The sequence below is a fragment of the Oppia nitens genome, unplaced genomic scaffold (assembly GCF_028296485.1).
Source record: "Oppia nitens isolate AA-2021 unplaced genomic scaffold, nextdenovo-longstitch-racon4-pilon3 scaffold32_pilon_pilon_pilon, whole genome shotgun sequence".
NCBI lineage: Eukaryota > Metazoa > Arthropoda > Arachnida > Sarcoptiformes > Oppiidae > Oppia > Oppia nitens.
Window position 1 is genome coordinate 856275 of NW_026533213.1, and position 22032 is coordinate 878306.

General features: G+C 22.2%; 4 protein-coding genes across 4 annotated transcripts; 3 read left to right on the forward strand and 1 right to left on the reverse strand.

The window, feature by feature from the left end:
- The first annotated feature begins 976 nt into the window (after positions 1-976).
- Positions 977-1655, forward strand: LOC128956756 (thromboxane-A synthase-like). The gene is made up of 2 exons (XM_054302471.1): positions 977-1278; positions 1449-1655. Exons 1-2 carry the CDS (start codon positions 1050-1052, stop codon positions 1607-1609), a joined length of 390 nt encoding a protein of 129 aa, XP_054158446.1. The 5' UTR covers positions 977-1049; the 3' UTR covers positions 1610-1655.
- Positions 1656-8579: 6924 nt separating this feature from the next.
- On the forward strand, positions 8580-11792 carry LOC128956738 (uncharacterized). Its single transcript, XM_054302452.1, has 5 exons — positions 8580-8883; positions 8984-9374; positions 10803-10937; positions 11110-11252; positions 11362-11792. Exons 1-5 carry the CDS (start codon positions 8796-8798, stop codon positions 11790-11792), a joined length of 1188 nt encoding a protein of 395 aa, XP_054158427.1. The 5' UTR covers positions 8580-8795.
- Positions 11793-16065: 4273 nt separating this feature from the next.
- LOC128956739 (Golgi-associated plant pathogenesis-related protein 1-like) lies at positions 16066-17425 on the reverse strand. The gene is made up of 4 exons (XM_054302453.1): positions 17410-17425; positions 16699-16820; positions 16384-16538; positions 16066-16297 (listed from the first exon to the last, which is right to left on the reverse strand). Exons 1-4 carry the CDS (start codon positions 17423-17425, stop codon positions 16066-16068), a joined length of 525 nt encoding a protein of 174 aa, XP_054158428.1.
- An 838-nt stretch (positions 17426-18263) lies between these two features.
- On the forward strand, positions 18264-20091 carry LOC128956740 (signal transducer and activator of transcription A-like). The gene is made up of 4 exons (XM_054302454.1): positions 18264-18462; positions 18571-18841; positions 18957-19236; positions 19654-20091. The coding sequence occupies exons 1-4, from the start codon at positions 18351-18353 to the stop codon at positions 20089-20091; spliced, it is 1101 nt and encodes a 366-aa protein (XP_054158429.1). The 5' UTR covers positions 18264-18350.
- Positions 20092-22032: the final 1941 nt, after the last annotated feature.

A 22032-nucleotide genomic window follows, 5' to 3' on the forward strand; every position in this document is an offset into this window, starting at 1 on the left:
ACACAAAACTATAGGACTTAGAAAATAATAGTTATCATAACTAATTGTTATATATTTTTTATGATAAAACTAAAACATTTAAAATTATTGATTTCAACTAAAATTATCATTACTATATTAAACTTGTTAATAATTGTCTATTGTGTCAATTGTTTTATATTCATCCAGGTCCAGATAATAATAATAACAACAACAAGACTGATAATAATATAATTAACACTAAATGATATCTGGTTTAGAGTAGTTAGACGTCCAGAATTTCGGGAGGAATGTCCTCCCAATTGTCTGATTTAATATTTTTTTCAAATGTACTCTAATTTTTAAATTTTTTTAACCTATACAACCCTATATATGATAAATCTCATAGCGTTTCTTAAGATTATTTTCTATTAGGAATCGATAGATTAGGATTTTGATGAAAAAAAACCGATCCACGGCTAGCAACGGTACATATTATTCATACTCAATGTTGTGGCTAATCATAAAATACATCACAACATATACAGTATAACTATGTTTTATTGTAAACATTACATGTATTTTATGTTTGACGTTGAGATCCCAGATTGCAATTTATAAATCAATATATTCAAACATTAAGTTTTTCTAAAACATTTTTTTTGTTACTAAACATTTTTAATAAATTTTATATTTTAATATTTTCTATAAATTAGTTGAATTAAATAATCATAATAATGTTGATTATTTATATTTTATTATGCATAATTATAACAATAATTATAATTATAGTAATAAGCCTATTAATGTAAGTTAATAATAATAATAATAATAATAAATAATTAGTCTAATATATATTATATACTAAAAATTTTATTTTTATAAATTAAAATATTTATTAATTTAGATCAGGAATTTCATATAGTTTGCATTATAAAAAACATGGCATTGAATTTGTATTTATGATACATTTTAAATTTTTTATAATAAATCAATATAAACTATTTTGCGATCTATCGGCCAAATGTGGCAAAGTTTATGCCATTCATAGATTTGTTGTCATCAATGATCCGGATTTGTTGGAAGAGATTATGGTTACAAACAGTCAGGTGACGATCGGACGGTGCGATTTTCATTTGGGTAGATATGACTGTTCACTGTCTGAGACATTGCTATTTCAAAACGATTATCACAAATGGAAACGGATTCGTAAGATTATGGGACAGGCATTCACACCCAACAAACTTAAGGAACAGATGCCATACAATGAACGTATTGCTGATCGACTGGTCGACCATTTGGAACAGTATTCAAGCACTGGTATATGTTTTTATTTTATAATTTATATCATATATATTCTCTATAGTTAAATATACAGTATATATGTATACATAGAGTCTACATTTAATACTGTATAAAACATATAAATTAATATGATATTTTTTTGCTTCAATTTAATTTTTATAAAAATGTTTTTAAATATCACCAAGGTACAAATTTTGATATAAAAAATTCACTGGTATCATTTACATTAAACGTTATCAATTGTCATGTGTTTGGCGCTAGTATTAACATATTTGACAACTATGACCATCCGTTTTTAGTAAACGCCAACAAACTATTTTCATGTAATGCAAGTCTATATGAATAATAATATCAATTCCCGGGAACTGTATCTCAACGATGAAGAGCTTATAGAAAAGGCAATTATTTTGTTGATCACCGGCTTTGAGTCAATGAGTAATTCTTTATGTAATGCTGTCTACTATTTAGCCAAACATCCCGATTGTCAACAAAAACGCCGTCCAATGTATTCATACCCTTTGGAAACGGTCCGCGCATTTGTATCGCACAATATTTTGCTTTGAATGAAATGCGTATATCTATTGCAAAATTAATACTAAATTATGATTTTACATTAGCACCGGGATTTCAGGTACTTTTCTTATTAAATATAATTTATTTTTTAAAATAATTATTTTTTGTTATTTTTTAATAATTTATTTTTGATATTCTTAGATAAGTTATTATAATCTCAATGCACTCATGAATCCAAAACAAGTGTTAGTAAACATAAGAAAACGTTAATTAAATTAAATTTTATTACAATTTGTTTAATAGTTTTATTTTACTACAATTTTGATAATTATTGCTTACAATTACTTTTTAAATTAACATTTATTAATTAATTTTTCTAATAAAAATAATTATATTATTTTAGAAATTATTGATTTTATGACATTGTAATTGTATTGACATTTCAGTGAATGTAATAACTAAACTAAAATAATGCAAATAAAAATATCATATTAATTATAAATATATTGAATGTCATATAATTTATATTATATTGATTGTAAACCATATTCTTTCTAACCATTGATTTAATAACTATATCTATTGTGTCAAGCGATGACATTTGATTGTAGTTAATACTTAATAAATATAAATAATAATAACTAGACATAATAATAATTTATTAATTCATAGGTATAATTAATTATAAAAATATACATACTAAACATCACAAACTTAATTTTTTAAAATTATATATAATTATTTTATTTAGATGAGTGTTATTAAAAATTTTAGTATTATCAAAAAAGCATAGCATTGAATATTTGCACAATACTTGAACCACAATTTTGTTATTGCCAAAAAATGGATACTTTTTTTTAGTATCATATAATAAACTTGTATAATTAATTAATTGGTTTATTTTCATATACTGATAAATTAAATATAATAAAATTAAATATAACATAATTATTTAATATTTAACTTTTCGTAATTATTATAGAAATATTAAATTTGATTATTTTAAAAACTGTTAATAATCAAATAATTTAATAAATTAGTTCTAATTATATTAATTAATAGTTAATAATTTTATAAACAATTTTAGACAACTTACATATTGATCCAGGTAGATAATAATAATAACAACAATAACACTGATGATAATAAGAATAATAACATTATCACTGACACTACACTGGCACCGTATTGTTATGAGCCTACCGGTGCCAATTGTCAATGGTATAGGGATTGTCTGGAAAAATCGCATCCATGTGATGGCAGTCCTTATAATTATGCTATTGATTTTGGTGACCATTTTTGTCGAGAATTTGATCAAACCTATTACAAGTTTAGCCCATTAGGGAAAATATGGATCGATGGTGTGCGCCAGTGTCTACAGGCCCAGTTGGTACCGGTGCTCAACAATAGCTATGAGGGTACATGTAATGATATACTACAACAGGGCTTTCAAATACACTCCCGGTGCTATACGTACGCTAATCCTAACGGTGTATCGGTGTGTGAATTGTTGCCAACTGATTGGACAGCCATACTATGGACAGTTAGAAATATAGTGACGGCCAGTCCCGATGTATTGTTATTGTTTAGCGAAAATATTTTTCAGATTATTGATAATTGTATTTATGAAATATTAGAAATTATTGATTAGTTTTTTTTGTTTGTTTATTTAATTATTTAAGAATTACTAGTATAATAAAAGTATAATAAGTTAATAATAAATATTTTTAAATTTTTTTTTATTACCGGTAAATGATTAAATTTTTATCACTATTAACTAAATAAATTCATTTTTTAAAAAATAATATTATTTAAGTAATTGATATTATATTTTTAAAATTATTTTAAAATAACATTAGCTAACGGCTGATATTTGTATTTATATATATTTATTATGAATATGTATAGTATATTCACATTTACAACTAATAATTAATAATTGCAAAAAATAGTATTGAATAACAATTAAGATAGTTATATAAAATTTTATAGATTAACTATGATATAAAATGATCAATGAACTTTTATTAAATGTATGATTATATCTAAAAAATTTTACTTATTTTATTTATACATTTATGTAAATTAGAGAAATTTCTAAATAATAATTTTTTCAAAAAAAACAAAGCTATTAATTATAACTTAATTATTGTATTTGTACTAAAATTTCTATATAGCATATGTAATACTGTACTTATTTTTTTGGTTATTAGTATATAAACTATTATAGTAAAGTTATAATTACAATAGAGTACAATACAGTAAATACATAATAAGTACAATAATAAATGACATTGTAGTAACAAAATAGTAAATACAATATATAAAAAAAATATTGTTAACATAGAAAATAATTAAACTATTTAAATAAGAATTGTAATTAAATTAATAAATAAAATAATACTATTGTATATTATTTTATTTTAGATAAATTACTATACAAATTCAAATTAATATACAATTACCATGTACTATAATTACTGTAATAATGCTATAGTTAACAATAAAATAAATAATTAGCAAATTGTACAGTTTAAACTATATAAATATGGTAATCATAATAATTAATAAATGATTATTGAAATTAGTTATTCAAATAAAACAAATAATATTTTTCAATTTTATGTAATCATTATTTTATAAAACTCATTATTACTATTAATAATGGAATATTAAAAAATGATTTCAAGCAAAATTAACATTACTAAAAATTTAATTTTGATAATTATTCTAGTCAATTACTATAAATTGATCCAGGCTCACAAATATCAAGTCGATAACAATAACAACAACAATAATATTAAAATACAACTTGCACCGTATTGTTTTGAACCTACCGGTTCCAATTGTTCATGGTACAGGTATTGTCTAGAAAAAATACATCCCTGTGCCACTACCAGCTATGACTATGCCATTGGATTTGGCGAAAAATTTTGCCTAATATACGATCAAACCTATTTATTGTTTAGCCGTAGTGGCCAACTATGGATCGATGGCGTACGCAAGTGTCTACAGACTAAACTGGTACCGGTGCTCAATAGTGATCATCGTAACGTAACTTGTGATACTATTAGGCAACAAAGTTTCAATTTGCATCCCAAGTGCTATACCTATGACAATACCAATGGCATATCAGTTTGTCAATTGTTTCCCACTAATTGGCTGGCTATAGGTTGGACAGTCAAAAGTATAGTATTTGGTGGTCCCGATATTTGGCTATTGTTTGGTAAAAATGTGCTGGATACTACTGGCCTATGTTTTAAAACTATTATTAAAAATATTATTTCAATAATATTTTAATTATTACTAACTTGTTGTTACAATAATTGAATTAACTATTGTATTATATTATTTATGTTAAATGAAAATTAAAATAAATACAGTATAAACAAATATAAGATATTTGATAAATGTTTAATTTTTATTATTAAACTAGAAAATTAATATAATAGTTAAAAATGTTTTTTTTAAATATTTATAAATCACTTTAACTTTTTTAACTTATATTAATAGATGGTACCAATAAAAATATAAATGGTACTAGATAAATTGTGATAATTCAACTTTAAAATTGTACAATACTTTAAATTTAATTTTGTCAACAATGATATTATCTTAATCTTTTATATATGTATTATTTTTGAGCATTATTTGTATATAGATTTTTCCACATAATTTTTTCCATATATTGTAATTATCAAGTGTTTCAAATAAATTAGCTAAAAATAAATTTTTAGCAAATAAATGAAATATTACAATAATAATGATTAAGTTGTTATTTGTTATTGTGATAAATATTTATACTATTTTTAATTTGTTCAAATAGTAGTATATAAATGTATTAAATATATATTGTTTATGGATGTTATCAATTTCTAACAATTTTAAAACTACCATATATTATATTATATAAATAAATAATATACTTAATGTCTAGCTATAAATGATTAATTAAAAATTGTATGCTGCTAGTTAACATATTTTTATTTGTTCCCTGGTATACTAAAAAAAATTAACTTAAGTAAATCCGGTTCAAATTGCAACATGGTTTTTTTTATTAATTACAATATCCAAACATAGTTTAAGGAATAATTGATTATAATTTTTTCCAAATTGAAAAATTATTATTGCTATACATATGTTTAGTTGATAGAAATATTTTACTGTCAATAATAAATTAAATGTCAAAAAATCTATTTATAATTTATATTTTTAAAAATATGGTAATATAAAAGTCAATTATTAATTGTCAATTGATTTTAAGGTATTTAAATCATAGATCAAATGTTTAATAGTTAAAAATCTCATAATATTAAATAAAAATGAATTTAAGTAAAATTTATATTGTTAAAATTTTTATGATAATTGTGCTAGTCAATTGTTTTATATTAATAAATGCCTACCAAAATTTAGTTAATAATAATAATATTAATAATATTAAAAACATTACTATTAGCAAGACACTGGCACCGTATTGTTATGCACCTACCGGTTCCAATTGTTCATGGTACAGGGATTGTCTGGAAAAATTACATCCCTGTGCCGACACCAGCTACGACTATGCCATAGGATTTGGAGAAAATTTTTGCGAAAAATACGGCCAAACATATCATTTATTTAGCCGACGGGGCCAACAATGGGTTGATGGCGTACGTAAGTGTCTACAGGAGCTACTGGTACCGGTGCTTGATAGTAACAGTGCTGCTACTACTACATGTAATAATATTCGACAACAAAGTTTCAATATGCACTCCCAGTGCTATACCTATGCCAATAGCAATGGTGTATCGGTGTGTAAATTGTTGCCCACCGATTGGTCGGCCATACTGTGGACAGTTAAGAGTATAGCTACAGCCAAACCCGATGTTTTACTATTGTTTGTCAAAAATGCACTAGATACTATTGGTAACTGTGCTAGATCATTATTTACATTTTAGAAAAAATAAAAAAAAATAGATTTTATAAAATAAAAAAATTTTATTTAACTATTTATAAAAAATAATTATTTAATAATAAATAAAAAATTTAACAATAGTAACTTGATACTAAACAATATTTTTTATATTGTCTAAACTAATAATTTATTAAAAATATTTTTTTTTTTCAATAATCAATTCCTAGAATTAAATTTATTTGATAAAAATATTAATACAATAATTTATTATTTTAATATCAGTTATTAATCTAATCATAACAGATAGTTATTTATTGATTTTGTTATTTTTCATCAGCACTAATAAAATTAAGTTTTTAAATTTGCATAAATTAATAAGCTTATTAAATTAGTATTAAAATTTATTATCAGAAACACAGATAAATATATACACAAAATAATATTATTAGTAATTTCAAAAACTATTACAATATTTTTTCAGTATTTTAATTATCAATGATTTATCTAAAATTAGTTTTAAGTACAAGTTTTCATATGATATTAATCATAATTTTTACTACTGCAATATTATTTGATGTAAACTACATTTATTTAAAAAAAACAAAATATAATTTTTTATATAAAAAAAACTTTATTATAGCTCAAGTTTAATTTTTTTAAATTATAAGTATTTTATATGTAAATAAATATTGTATTAGAGAGATAGATTTTTATTGTTTTATTATTTTATTTTAAAAATAATTTTTGAAAAAATAATGTTTTAATTTTTTAAACAAAAAAAAAACAACAACAAATAAGTATTAATTAATAGATTAACTTAAATAATATTATTATAAATTAACTATAAATACTACTACTACTACTACTACTGATATACAAATATTACATCTACTATTAAAATATTAAAACTTTTTTCTAAAAAAAATATCAGTTATATTATATAAATTTTGCTAACATTACAATTGCAACTACATGTTTGATGATAATAATGTTTATTATTTGATAAAAACCATACTATAGTTTAAAACATTAACTATTAAAAGTTTATCATTTACAATATAATAGGGTATTATGTAATATAATATATCACTAGAAAAATAACGACACATATTTATACACCTGTCTGTATATGAGGTGTCCAATGAGGTCTAATTAATTGCTTATCACTGCATAGTTATATCATAGCATTTATTGTATGTGTGTTTATTATTATATTAAACTACAATATGATAATATTTATAAAAATAATTTTTTTGTGACTATAAAACATTAGTTTTTTTTTAAAAATGTAAAAATATTATTTATCATTTCGAATTTTTCTTAATATAAACATTATTTTATTTTTAAAAATTAATATTATATATTATATCATAAATAATTTTTTTTTATAGATTAATGTTATAATTTTAAAAGTTTGTTTTTAAATACTGTATGTATATATGTTTGTTGATAACAATCACAAACAAACCTATCAGTCAGTCATTTAATAATAAATGTTTATATGACATAAGTGTCTAAAATATAACTGTGTTTTTTTAGTAAATATATATATATTTAAAAAATAAATGCTGTTTTATTATGTTATTATTGTTGTGTGTATGCATTTAAAACTATATAATAGTAATTAATTAATTAATTAAAAATTATATACGTATAGACATTTCTACAAAAAATAATAATAATTATTATATATCATTTTATAGTTATTATTATTATTAAACACATATGTGTTTTTTCGATATGTTACTAAACTACTCATATATTGAATATCATAATACTTAATACAAATCAATATTAACTTATAGTTTCATTTTGAATTAGTCATTAAAAAAATAAAATGTTAATTAAATATCATTATTAATAATATATATATATATAACAACATTTATATATATAGATATATAATAAATTGCTATTCACTTACTACTACTCCTGTTTAATATTTGTGACAATGGATGCACACATTTATTAAGGTTAATGTGTCTATTATTTTTTTTTAATCAAAAATATTAATATTTATTATTAACAAATCCAGTCACACATTATGTATTGTAAAGTTTAACAACACATAAATTATTTAATTGTCAAATGTATTAGTGTATTAAAAACCCAGTAAATAATATTAATGTCACACACAATGTTACAATATTTGCATTTTAAGTTTATTAATGAAATATTATTTATTAAAGCCAATCATCTAAAATCATGGACAGGTATGTAATAAATATATATATATTTTTATACTATTTATTATTTATATGAAATGTGTTATTAAATAAATTAAATATTTATATATATATATTTCCCAAACAGAAATCCTAATCTCATGTCTGATAACAATATTATTGCCAATCATATCGCAAGCAATCTATCATTTCTATCGGGTTTTTAGCAAACAAAACACTGGCCTCAAAGACCCGGAGCTGATCCATATCAATAGCCCGTCATCGTCTCCGGCTAAACATACCGGTGCCGATGCGGACACTATGAGTGTAAATTCTATAACAAACTCTATGGACAACGATAATGGAGACAACAATCGGGTAAAAGATGACAATTATTACAATAATGTTTCCCTGAAAACACAGATAATATCGACACTATTTTATATGATATCTGTTAGCTTGAAATACCTGATGATGTGTATTGTTATGACAATGAATGTGACTTTAATTTTATGCCTACTTATTGGCAGTGGTATTGGGTATCATATTTACAATAATAATAATAAATTAACTTAAAATAAAAGTTAATATTATTTAATTAATTTTAATTAATTAATTAAAAACCTAACTATAGTTCAACTATTTAAAATATTTGTAAATATATTGATAGTATCTAGTCACATTTTTTTGTTAATTTAATTTTTTTGTAATGATTTTTAAATAATATTTTTATTAACTAATTATTAATATTAATTTTTAATTATGATTTTTTTGTACTGTAAAAATTAGCTTATATTTTTAATTTATTTATTTTCTAAATTATTATTAGTATTACCTTAAAATAAAAATTTCTAAATTTGTTTATTAATATTGTTAATTATTGTTTTTAAAACTATAAATCTCCATAATGTAATCATATATTATTTTTATTTGAAGTGACATTAAATTTATTTATTAAAAAAATATGTTTTTATTAGTCATTTATTTGCATTTCATTTATTTTTGTTTAATATTTATATAGTTTAAAAATAAACAATTGCGTGACAACTTTGCATTAACTTTCAAATATTGGCCAAAAATAATTGCATTTTTGTCAACTGAAAAAAGTTGATAATTACTATACAATTAATTTTCTTAAAATTGTTTTAAGAAAAATAGTTTTATAATTTTATTTTTAGAAAAAATAGCTAGGCTTAATTATAATGTTTAACAAAAATTTTTTTTGTATAAATCTATGTTGACGTAGGTTATTTTATTATCTAGCAGACAATTTAACAAGTTTGTATGTGTGTTTAAATAAAATAATAATAATAATAGACAATTTAACAATAGATGTCTACATGCTGAACAAATATACAATAAATCAAAAATAATTACAATTATTTATATAGTAAAATATAATTTAATGAAATATTTGATTGAATATATTACTCAAAAAAAATTTTTTTGTACTAATGCAAAAATGCATTGAATAAATTTAATCAAATAATTTATTTAATTCAATATATTTATTTTTTCTAGTAAAATAATTTATTACATTTTGTTACTATTTATTTAAATTATTATTATTAATAAATTAAAATAAAAATTATGTAATTTTTGTGTCTGTATGTGTAATATCTAACCTTGATCCATCAAAATTGTGATAAAATGACCTATACATTTTCAATTGAAGTGGATAAAGTAGGTAAACTGGCCATCGATGACGAATCAAGTGGGAAAAAAATATGGAAACTATCGATTATCATGTTTATGATAACTATTTCACTATTACTAAGTTAATAAAATAAATAAATATATATTTAAAATAATTTAATACTAATTTATAATTTTAATGTATATATATAAAAAACTTAATAATTTTTTTGTTACAATAATATATGATAATATTATAACTATAAATTACTGTTATTATACTGTATTAATTATTATCACTATTACTATTATACAATTTACCCAGTGATAAGTCTTTTTATTGTTGATGGCCTACAATGTCGGCAAACTGTTGACGAGGCCGACAAGTGTGGCCAACATTTGACATTTTTCGGCGATCCCGATGTACTAATACCGACAACCGAAGAGGAAATGGATAAGCATTGCAAGTATAAAGTTATTGTATTTTTTAAAAAAAAGTTAACAATAATTGATAATATGTGTCATTTTATTTTTATGTCACATTTATATAAAAAACAAACAAATTGACTTAAAACTGATCTATAGTTAATCATAAAAATTTTTATTTGTTTGTTTTTGGTGTCTATTTATTTTCTATAGGCTAATGTTTGATGCCATCAAATGTCTGCACCAATACTCGCGCACGTGTTTGCCAACATTCCCGCGCCAGGCGTTAGGCATATTTCTATATGATATGAAACAAGTTATCAACAAACGATGCAATATACCATACATGCGAATCAGTAAGCAATAAAAAAAAACGTCAGTTACGTACTACTACCGGTGCCCGGTACTGTACACTATGTTTATGCCTATCCAATTAATGCCAATTCAATTTATACATATTCATAGACTTTCTAGAATATGCCAAATGTTGGTGGCCTCGGGAACGGCTACACAAGACAAACGTTTGCGTCGATAAACATATTGCACAGTTAGAGTATATCGGCAAACATGTTGACCCGGAGTTTCAGATACCGGCCATCTGTTGTACGTCCCATCAGAGACACGACTGTATTAAACGCGAAATATCCGATATATGCGATGACCAGAACGTGGAGTACGTGATCGAAATTATTGACGGCTCCACTCAGGCTATGTATGAGTTCACGTGCGAAGGTTTTACGAGTACTAAAGCGTGCGCCAAGTATTTCAATACATCCATTTGGTCGCCGATACGTGATATTGGCAACACTGACGATGAAAAATTGTTGGCCACTCGGCATAAACACCGTAGCGTTTTGGGTCCTATTATCACAATTATTACACATTTTGATATGTAATGTCATTGTTAGTGTAGATGTGTTTAATATTTGTGTTAATATATTATATATATTAATAAATAGTTTTTATTACTTAACTTTTATAATAATAAAAGTTTAAATATTAAATATTCTGTTATTTTATTAATATTTTTTTTTGAAACATATAATTAAATTATATGTCAACACATACACACTGTGTGTAATAGACATCCAACTATTGATTTTATATTTTTTTTATTACCTTTTCTTATAATCAATAATATATTTGATAAATAATTATCCTATTATTGTCTGGAAAATTTTTTACATTTTTTGAATTTAAGTTTTAATGTGTAATTTATATTACAGTAGATACTACTGTATAGTACAGTATATATATATATGTTTTTAGTTAAATAATTAATTAAATGATTAGACAAATGGTTGACTCAATAAATAGTTTGATAGGTATTTGAAGAGTAATAATAGTCTATTCGTAGAAAATAAAAATTATTGATATTATTGCCAAAAAAATAGTGAATTCTATAAAAATTGTTATTAAAAATTATTGCTAAGTTTAAGTGAACTAATGTTAAATATTACCAACTAATGTAGCATTTTATTATCTATTGCTAATTATTGGATTGTAAAATAATAATCTATATATAATTATCATTTATATATTAGTAGAATATATATTAGTATTATAATATAACTATAATTAACCTAGTTAAATAAATAAATTATGTTATAAAAGTTATTATATTAAAAGAAATTTCTAGACTTATTATAGAAATTGTAAACAAAAAACTTAAATATATTTTTTGCAGTTTTATTCAAAAAAAAATTTCATTATTATCAGTAATATCCAGTGGATATCCATATTTAAAAATAATTTCATATATTTCTAAATCTTTCTATTAATAACAATGATAAATATAAATATGAAAATTGCACGTGAATTACGTGTTGTTTGCGCGTGCAGTCAGTTGTATGCAATCGGATTGTTGTTGAAACCACCGCTAATACCAACCCCGAGACGACACTGGACTTTACATCCACTACTGATTACTGGAGTTTTCCTATATTTTATTGTATGGAATATTTGGATACTAATTATGAGAGATATGGTCTCAATTGAAATGCATGTAATTTTTGGCGATTTTTACTACTACTATGAAAACAGTGATATCATTAGGTGTCCAACTATTTTAGTATTTTGCTTATGTCTGGCCATTCAATGTATTTATTATTACAATCACTATTGGGCCGATGTTTTGCCAACATTTATGTCCGTATTTGATATGTTGTCTGGTTTGCGGACACCCAGTAGTTGTGGTCTAACTGATGGTCAATCACTAGTAAAATATCTAAAATCTGCTAAAAAATTATTCAAATTAAACAATTTAATTGTTAGATATTTTGCACCAACATTTCCATTGAATATATTGATTATTGTCTATAAAATTGGTTTAATTAAATTTCTAATCTATGGCACACATAATATTTTATTATGTTATCTAAATGTTAGAAATCTTATGGGAATAATACTCTGGAAAGTTACATATTTTTATTTGTTATGTTTGTATCTAAGATTGAGAATAAAATCATTGAAAACAAGACTAATAATAACCAATAATAATAATAAAACTAAATATCAACTAAATTTTAGATATATTTTAAATACATTGCAATTGTTTAATAAACTTTCCAATGATATCAATGACTATAATATTAGTTATTGGTCTAAATTTTTGGCATCAATTTGGCTAATATTGGGTGTTATAATTGTATTTTGTTTGACTACATTGTGTTTTTCAGATAATAATATTTTTCTATCAATTATTATATTTAATGCCACAATGTTTTATTTGATTACATTTTCAATTATTTTATGGACAGCATCTCATATTAATAGTTTAACAAATAGACTATATTTTTATTGTAATTCATTTAGCATACAAATTATGAAATAATAAATCATAGAAAATATTTTAATACATTTATTATAGACTATATTATGTGAATAATTATTAGTAGCAGATTTTATTTTTTATATATGTAACTTATAATAATATATAAATTTAATTATTTCTATAAATAAAATCTAATTTAACCTGATTATTATATTTTTAATTGTTGACTTTTTTTAAAATTTATTTAAATATAATACAAGAACACATATTTTTTCAAGGTTAATTATTTATATAAAAAACAATTATCGTATTTACCATTATTTGAGACATCATTAATGATGATTACTAATATATTTTATATTATTTCAGACTAATTGTGTTAATAAAAATTATTATTTTTTCAACACAATAGAAAACACAATAAAAGTCATTTAACTTATAAATATTTTTTAATAATCATATAATTTAATATTTTAATTTTATTATAGTTATCATAAGTGTTTAACAATTGAATTTTACAATTAATAAATTTAAAAATATTTATTATCTTTATTATTTTTAATTTTGAATATAATAATATTAATTATATATGTCACTTTTATCTGCAAATTATGTGCAAAAAATATGCAATTTTTTAATTTATGCATAAATTTACTATTACTTATATTGTGTATGTTTGTATATATTAAAAATAAGTATTTTAATTAAAATATATATATATATTAAATTATTTAAATTAATAATTTTTTTTCTTATTTTAAGTCATTAATTTTAAGTCAATAAAATGTTTGAAAAGTAACCAAACATGCAATATAACAGTTTCAAGCGCTGATGATTGTGCCAAACATTTGACATTTTTTGGCGATCCCGATGTTATCATACCTTTAAACAATATGGATATGGACAGAGAGTGCAAGTATTTAATAGATTAACTGATATATAATATATTAATATATATATAAAAAATTCATAAATATATTTTTAAATAATAATATACAATATTATATATATATATATATATTCAAGACTTATGTTGGACTCAGCAAAATGTTTGCATAACTTTGGTCGCACGTGTTTACCGCCATTTGCCAGACACGCGCTGTTAATATTGACTAAAGATTTGAAACGTGTTATCACTAGAAGATGCCATCGACCAGATCAACGACAACGTAATTACATTTATTAAACATTTATAAATTTAATTATTAGTAAATATTTATATATCCAAAAAATGCATAAATTAAAACAAACAAATAAACATTTAATATAATTATTATTAAAAAAAATTATAATAATTATTAGATATTTTTTAATATTGCTTGTTTGACATAATAATATTTATTTATCTAATTGTAATAATAATAATCAATAATTTTTTATAAAAATTATATTTTCAAGACTTTCTAGAGTTTGCCCGGTGTTGGACACCCCGGGAGCGCATCCATCCGATTAACATTTGTGTTGACAAATATATTGTTCAACTCGAGTACATCTATAGACAAGTAGAGGACCGGTATGTCATACCGGGTATCTGTTGTGCATTTCATCAGCGAAACAATTGTATCCATCGGGAAATGACCGCTATTTGTGATACCAATAATGTTGAGTTTGTAATGAAAATCATTGACGACTCGACCCGTGCAGTGACCAACTTTGCCTGCAATCAGTACACCGATATCGGTGAATGCGATCGACACTTTGATCGGACGGTTTGGTTGGAACTACGGGCTATTGTCAACACTACCGACGAACAGTTGTTGAACTCACGGCACAGACATAAATCAGTTTTGGGACCACTTATTGATATTATGTTTCGTTTTGACAACAATTAATAATAATTATAAAAAAATTTTAGCCATAATTTAACTATAATTTCTAACCCAGTTATCAATGAAATACTAATATTTTTATCATTTAACTCAGTAAACACTCAGCAATTATTTTAATAATAATATTTTTAAAATTACTAAAATTAAGTTAATAATATAAATGTAAAATACTTATATAAGTTTTAGTTTATTTTTGCATTAGAAAATCTATGTTAATTAAAACGTGATAATAAAATACTTAAAAAAGCTTAATATTATGATATTATAAATTATTGCAACAATTTATAATATTCACAATTATATTTTTTTTTTAAAATAATTATCAATAAATTAAATAAACAAAAATTTTAGTTTTATTGATTTTTTTGTGGGTGTAAAAAATAGTCTTATCTTAAAATTTATTTAACAATTATATAAAACAAAAACAAAAATAATTATAACTAAATAAACTAAAACTAAATAAATAAATATTTAATTAACAAAAATTAATAAACTCAATTATTAATAACAACAAATAATAATAATAATAATAATAATAATAACAACAAAAATAATAATTATAAAATACTAATATTCCGGATCTAAAACATTTCTACGAAAAAATACATTTTTATAGCCAACAATATTGCCGCGCGGTTTATAATTGCACACAATATATGTCTCATTGCCGCGCGGGCCGCGACCAAAACAACGGGCACAGCCTACGTGAACAGTGTCTTTCCAGACTAATTGGGTAAAGTGTCCGGTTTTGGGCGAATATTTTGGATCACTATAGTTGTAATGTTTTTCTTCAGCGTACCTATAGTTTCAAATATAATCAAAATTAAATACAATTATTAATAATTTTGATTATGTAATTTAGCGCTTATGTATACAATTACTAACCACATGTCTACAGCTTGTTGTCCAGTACACATTTTACTGCCCCATTTGCACATCCATGCCAAATTTTCGCCAATACCCTTGTCTAGACCATCGTGACTAAGTGTTCCCTCATTTTGTGATATAGTTTGGCACCGGGACTTAGCATAGTCTACTAGCTTTTTATATTTATGTATTTAAAAAATATATATAATTATAGTTAATATTTTTAAAAATTAGATGTTATTATCTCTCTCTCTCTCTCTCTCTCTCTCTCTCTCTTTCTCTCTCTCTCTGTTTGTAATTGTATTTTATATGAAATTTAATTTAATTACATACCGATTGATCTAAAACAAAATCAGGTGACTCATGATATTGTCGATAATTATTACTGCTATTGAGACAATCATTTTGAAAATCACTGTCAGTTTCATCAGGTAATGGATGACGAGATAAACCCCCTAAATATTATTTTATTTTATTTGAAAAAATTATTTTATTTAAATTATTTAAAAAATGTAAATAATATTTTTCAGATATAAATAAATTTAGATATATTACCTATAATAGTAACTAATAAAATAAATATATTTAACTTGGACAACATTTTTTTTAAAAATTAATTATATTAACTTTTATTAATTAATAATAAATACTGTAGTAAACACTGTATATTATATATTACTTGTAAAAATATCTGATATTTATATACTTTACCAAAATATATATTTTTTATATAAAACAATGAACTAGTTAATTTCATATACTATTATACTTTAAAAATAATAGAAATATTTTGATAGTTTAATAAATTAATTAATGATTTTTATTATCTTTTTAATAGAAAAGATTATTATCATTATTTATATTATCTTTAACTTTTAAACCCAATTTACAATAGTTATTGCAATATTATTTCCTAACATACATTTCAAATATAGTATTAATCAATAAATAAAATAATCAACTTTTATAAATATCAATATAATAATAATATTATTATTATTATATATACAGTATATGACATACAGTAGTACAATGTATTATTACGTATAATAATAATCATAATGACATTTATGTTGAACAAATTTACAATATAAAACAATGAACTAGCTTATTAACAATTATATTACAAAGTGATTAAACTATATATTATTAATATACATTTACATTTACATTTATATATATTTATAAATAAGTAATTAAATTACAACTACATAGATTTACTACTGAAAAAATTTATTATATAAATATTAACAATAATAATAATTAATATAATTTTAATCAAATATAACTTATATAAAATTATTGGATTAATTTTATTAATAACTATTGTGAAAATATTTGTAAAATATATGTTACAGTGTTGTACAGTAGTAATAAATATAATTAGTACATCAACCTGTTTATAATGTAACTATTTAAATTTAAATATAGCTATTATATAAATTTTTACTGTATAATCAATTACACTAAATTTTATTTTTTACACTAAATTATTTTTTAAATAAGTTTATTAATTATTTTTTTTAAAAAAAATAACTAATTGTAAAATTATAAAATATAATAGAACTTTATGATTTTATTTTTTTATTGGTTTTTTATTAGTAATTTATACTATAAAATTATTTATTTTATTTAGAAAATATTTAAATTATTCAACTCAATTTATATATTTATTTTTTTAAAATAATTATTTTTTGTTGTTGATAATTTATCAATAAATATTAATTAGATTAATTTAACAACAAAAATTATTATATATTTCTAATAAAACTAATAAAAGTTACAAATATAGAAAAAAAACATAATAAATGTATGAACCATTAAATTTATAATATAATTAGTTTTGATCAATATGTTTTCTTTACTAAATTAATTAATTAAATTATTAACCTATTATTATTTATAATGGTGATTTTATTGATCAAACTAGAATAATAACAATATTAGCTAATATTTTTGGGTTTATAGTATTAAAACATTTAAATATGTTTATTAAATATAATTTTTGTTTCAATAGTTTTGGCATTTTATCTAAACTAATACAAATAGTTTACATTTTAGTGATAGTATTTCATGTTATACAATGTCAACTAAATAGTAAGTTTCAATATATATATAATATATTGAATTTAATAATAATAATAATAATAATTATTTATTATTTGTTTTTTTTTTGATAAATAAATAATATTTTCCAACATTTAGAGGAAACTTCAATTGAAACCATCGGAAGCCCTGAACCGAACCCAATATCAGTATCAAACGTTTCGCCCCCACCTCCACCCCCATTCACAGTCACTTTACAACAACAACAACTACTACAACAACAACAACAACAGCAACAACAACAACAACCCACCAAACAGTCTATTCAATCGACTGAATCGCCGGTTAAAAAATCGGACGACACTTTGAAAACTTTGTCCCGGTCTAAGGCCAGTGTATGGGTCGACACCAATAAGGGAAACATTTTTAGGTAATATACAATATATTTCATTGTTACTGTAAAGTAATATATTATCATATTTTAATTATATATTTATAAATCTCTCTCTCTATCTCTCTCTTTATTTCTTATTTTCTAACATAAGTACGAGCATTGGTAGCAGTCATCTGGAAAACAATAGAAATGCTGCCGACGGTAATGGTAGTGGTGGTCAACCAGTTGGCCGATCGTCAAACATGTTGCTCACATTAATGCTGCAACCGGGCGGCCAACAGCCGGTTCGGGAAGTATCGGCCAACGATTTAGGCAATGATGGCAATTTGAAACAAATTTTGTTGCTTCTCCAACAACAACAAGATATGAGTGAACTGTTACTCGAAAAACAGGAAAAAGTCGAAAAACTGAACGTCCATTTGCAGCAACAGGTATGTACTGAAGGTATGTGTGTGTGTGTGTGTGTGTGTGTGTGTGTGTGTGTGTGTGTGTGTGTGTGTGTGTGTGTGTGTGTGTGTGTGTGTGTGTGTGTGTGTGTGTGTGTGTGTGTGTACTGTATGTATATATATGTATGTGTGTATTGTGTGTGTGTGTGTGTGTGTGTGTGTGTGTGTGTGTGTGTGTGTGTGTGTGTGTGTGTGTGTGTGTGTGTGTGTGTGTGTGTGTGTGTAAATTTGGGAGTTTATAGTAAAATAAATAGCAGATATTTTGAGTTTTAATGTTAGACCAGTTAGATAAGACACACCACACACTGTTATATTTTAAATAAATATATGTATATATTATATATTTTATAAAATAATTTTATTTATATTAAGTGAAAATATTTTGTTGTAATTAATTAATAGGTTAAACACCAGCACCTGTTGATTGTCGAACTACTCGAGCAAATCAAGATGTTTCTCGAGCTCATCAATTCGCCCAACTATTCGGGAACCGGCGGAGCACCGGGAGCCGTAAAATCCATGTCATCGGAAGACAAACTAAGGGCCAAATATGGACCGACCGGATCAAATGATCCGTCGACTAGTGCTTCGTCGTCGGCCAACGCCGTCATAACAGCACCAAAACCTAAAGGTCCGGATGAACAACAACAACAACAACAAAGACCTAACTTACCCATTGATAGCATCTCACCCACCCCTACCCCTACCACTACTACCACCACTACTACTACTACCCGAACTAATAGCAATAATCTTAAGCTTAGAACCCGATTAGCACCCATACTAGCCATCAGTGATGCAGAAACTAAAGGATTATATAAGCAAAATAAATTTGTTTAATGAATTTTTTATAAAATAATTTATTATTATAATTAAATTACAACAATTAACTTAATAATAATAATTATTATTATAACTTTTAATTATTAAATTAAGCAAAAAGAAAAAACATGATATTTTTCATATAATTTATTTTTCTTCTATTAATATTTTTTTTCTTCTATTATTTTTTTAAATATTATTTTTAATTCATTTTTTTTATATTAAATAATATTTTTTAAACAATATTTTTTAAATAAACGTTTTTCCCTTTATTTTTCATTACAGATAATCAAGTATTGAACACTAGAATGAACACAAATACTAAAAATGTCTCATAAAATTTAGTGATAATAATAATAATAATTATAAAATGAGTAATAAATCTTTTAAAAGTTATAAATATTTAGTTATATATTATTTTTAAATGAAAAAAAACATATTTTTTATTATAATTTTTAATATTTAATTTGCATAATTTAGATCAAATATATAATTTTATAATAATAAATATAATTATAATGGTTTTACTGATCTTTTTAATCATATTATATATTAAAATTTTACAATTATACAACAACAAAAAAACAATAAAAATTATTTAACGTTTTGTTTTAATAAAGTGTAAAAACTAGTACACAAAACAAAACAAAAAAATATAATCATCTTTTATATACTGAATTGTATTATATAATTATTAATTATTATTTAAATATGTTATATCATATTACTGTTTATGCAATAGTTATAAACAATGAAAAATATAAAAGGAATTTAAAATAAATTATTATTATTTTTTTGAAAAATATATATTTATAGTTATATTAGTAATTAAATTCTTATTATTATTATTAGTATTTTAATGATTTTCATAAAATCCCATCAGTTTTTATTTTTTTTGTTGAAATAAAAACACTTATTTAGATTTATTATTTTCGTGTATCAAATATGCCATATTTTTAAAATAAATAAATCTACTAATATATTATAAAATAGTATATTTAATACATTTAATAAAAAAGATTTTTCATAATAAATAATAATAATATTAAATCAAGACTTATAATTGTAAATCATATTCAAATGTTTTTTTTTCTATTTTTAAACTAAACATACAGTAGATTTTGAATAATATTTTTTTAAAAAATACAATTATATAACTTTTGAAATAAAAATGTTTTTTTCATATTGACCTTAAAAAATAATCTATTGTTATGACTGATGCTATTGCTTATTATTATTAATATTATTATTATTAAATATTATTGTACCGTATATAATATGGTGTAAAAATAAAATTAATATTGTGCACGAAAATTAATCATACAGATATATTACAATAATATAGTATTTTTAAAAAATTGATTTTAACATAATAACTTTTTTTTTAAATATACATATATGCTATTATATAATGATTATTGATTGTAAAATCATTATATTGATGATTATATATTACGTAAATATAATGAAAATTATTTTTCTATTTTTAAATTTATTAAAATATTTATTTATTTATTAAAAAATACACTAAAATAATGTATAATTATTTATAACACGAAAATACGATTATTTTCAATTAAATAAAAAATATTTATTAAAATATTTTGAAAATAATTGTATATATATATATATATTGGTCTTTATTATCTAAATATTTATTACTATATTATCTAAAGTTACTAAAGAATAAAACAATTGCATTATTAATAAAAAAAAATACATTTGAATAATAAAGTAAAAAAAAATTATTTAATTAAAAATTTAATTTTTAGTACAATGTTTATATCGTAGTTTTATGTCACTACATAATAAAAAAAACATAATAATACAATATTTAAAAACTATTATTTTTCATAATGATGAACTTAAAACCCAATAAATAAATCTCTATGTATTAAATGGTTTTTATTGGGATTTTATTTTTATATTAAGATTATTGATAATTCACAAAATAAAAAG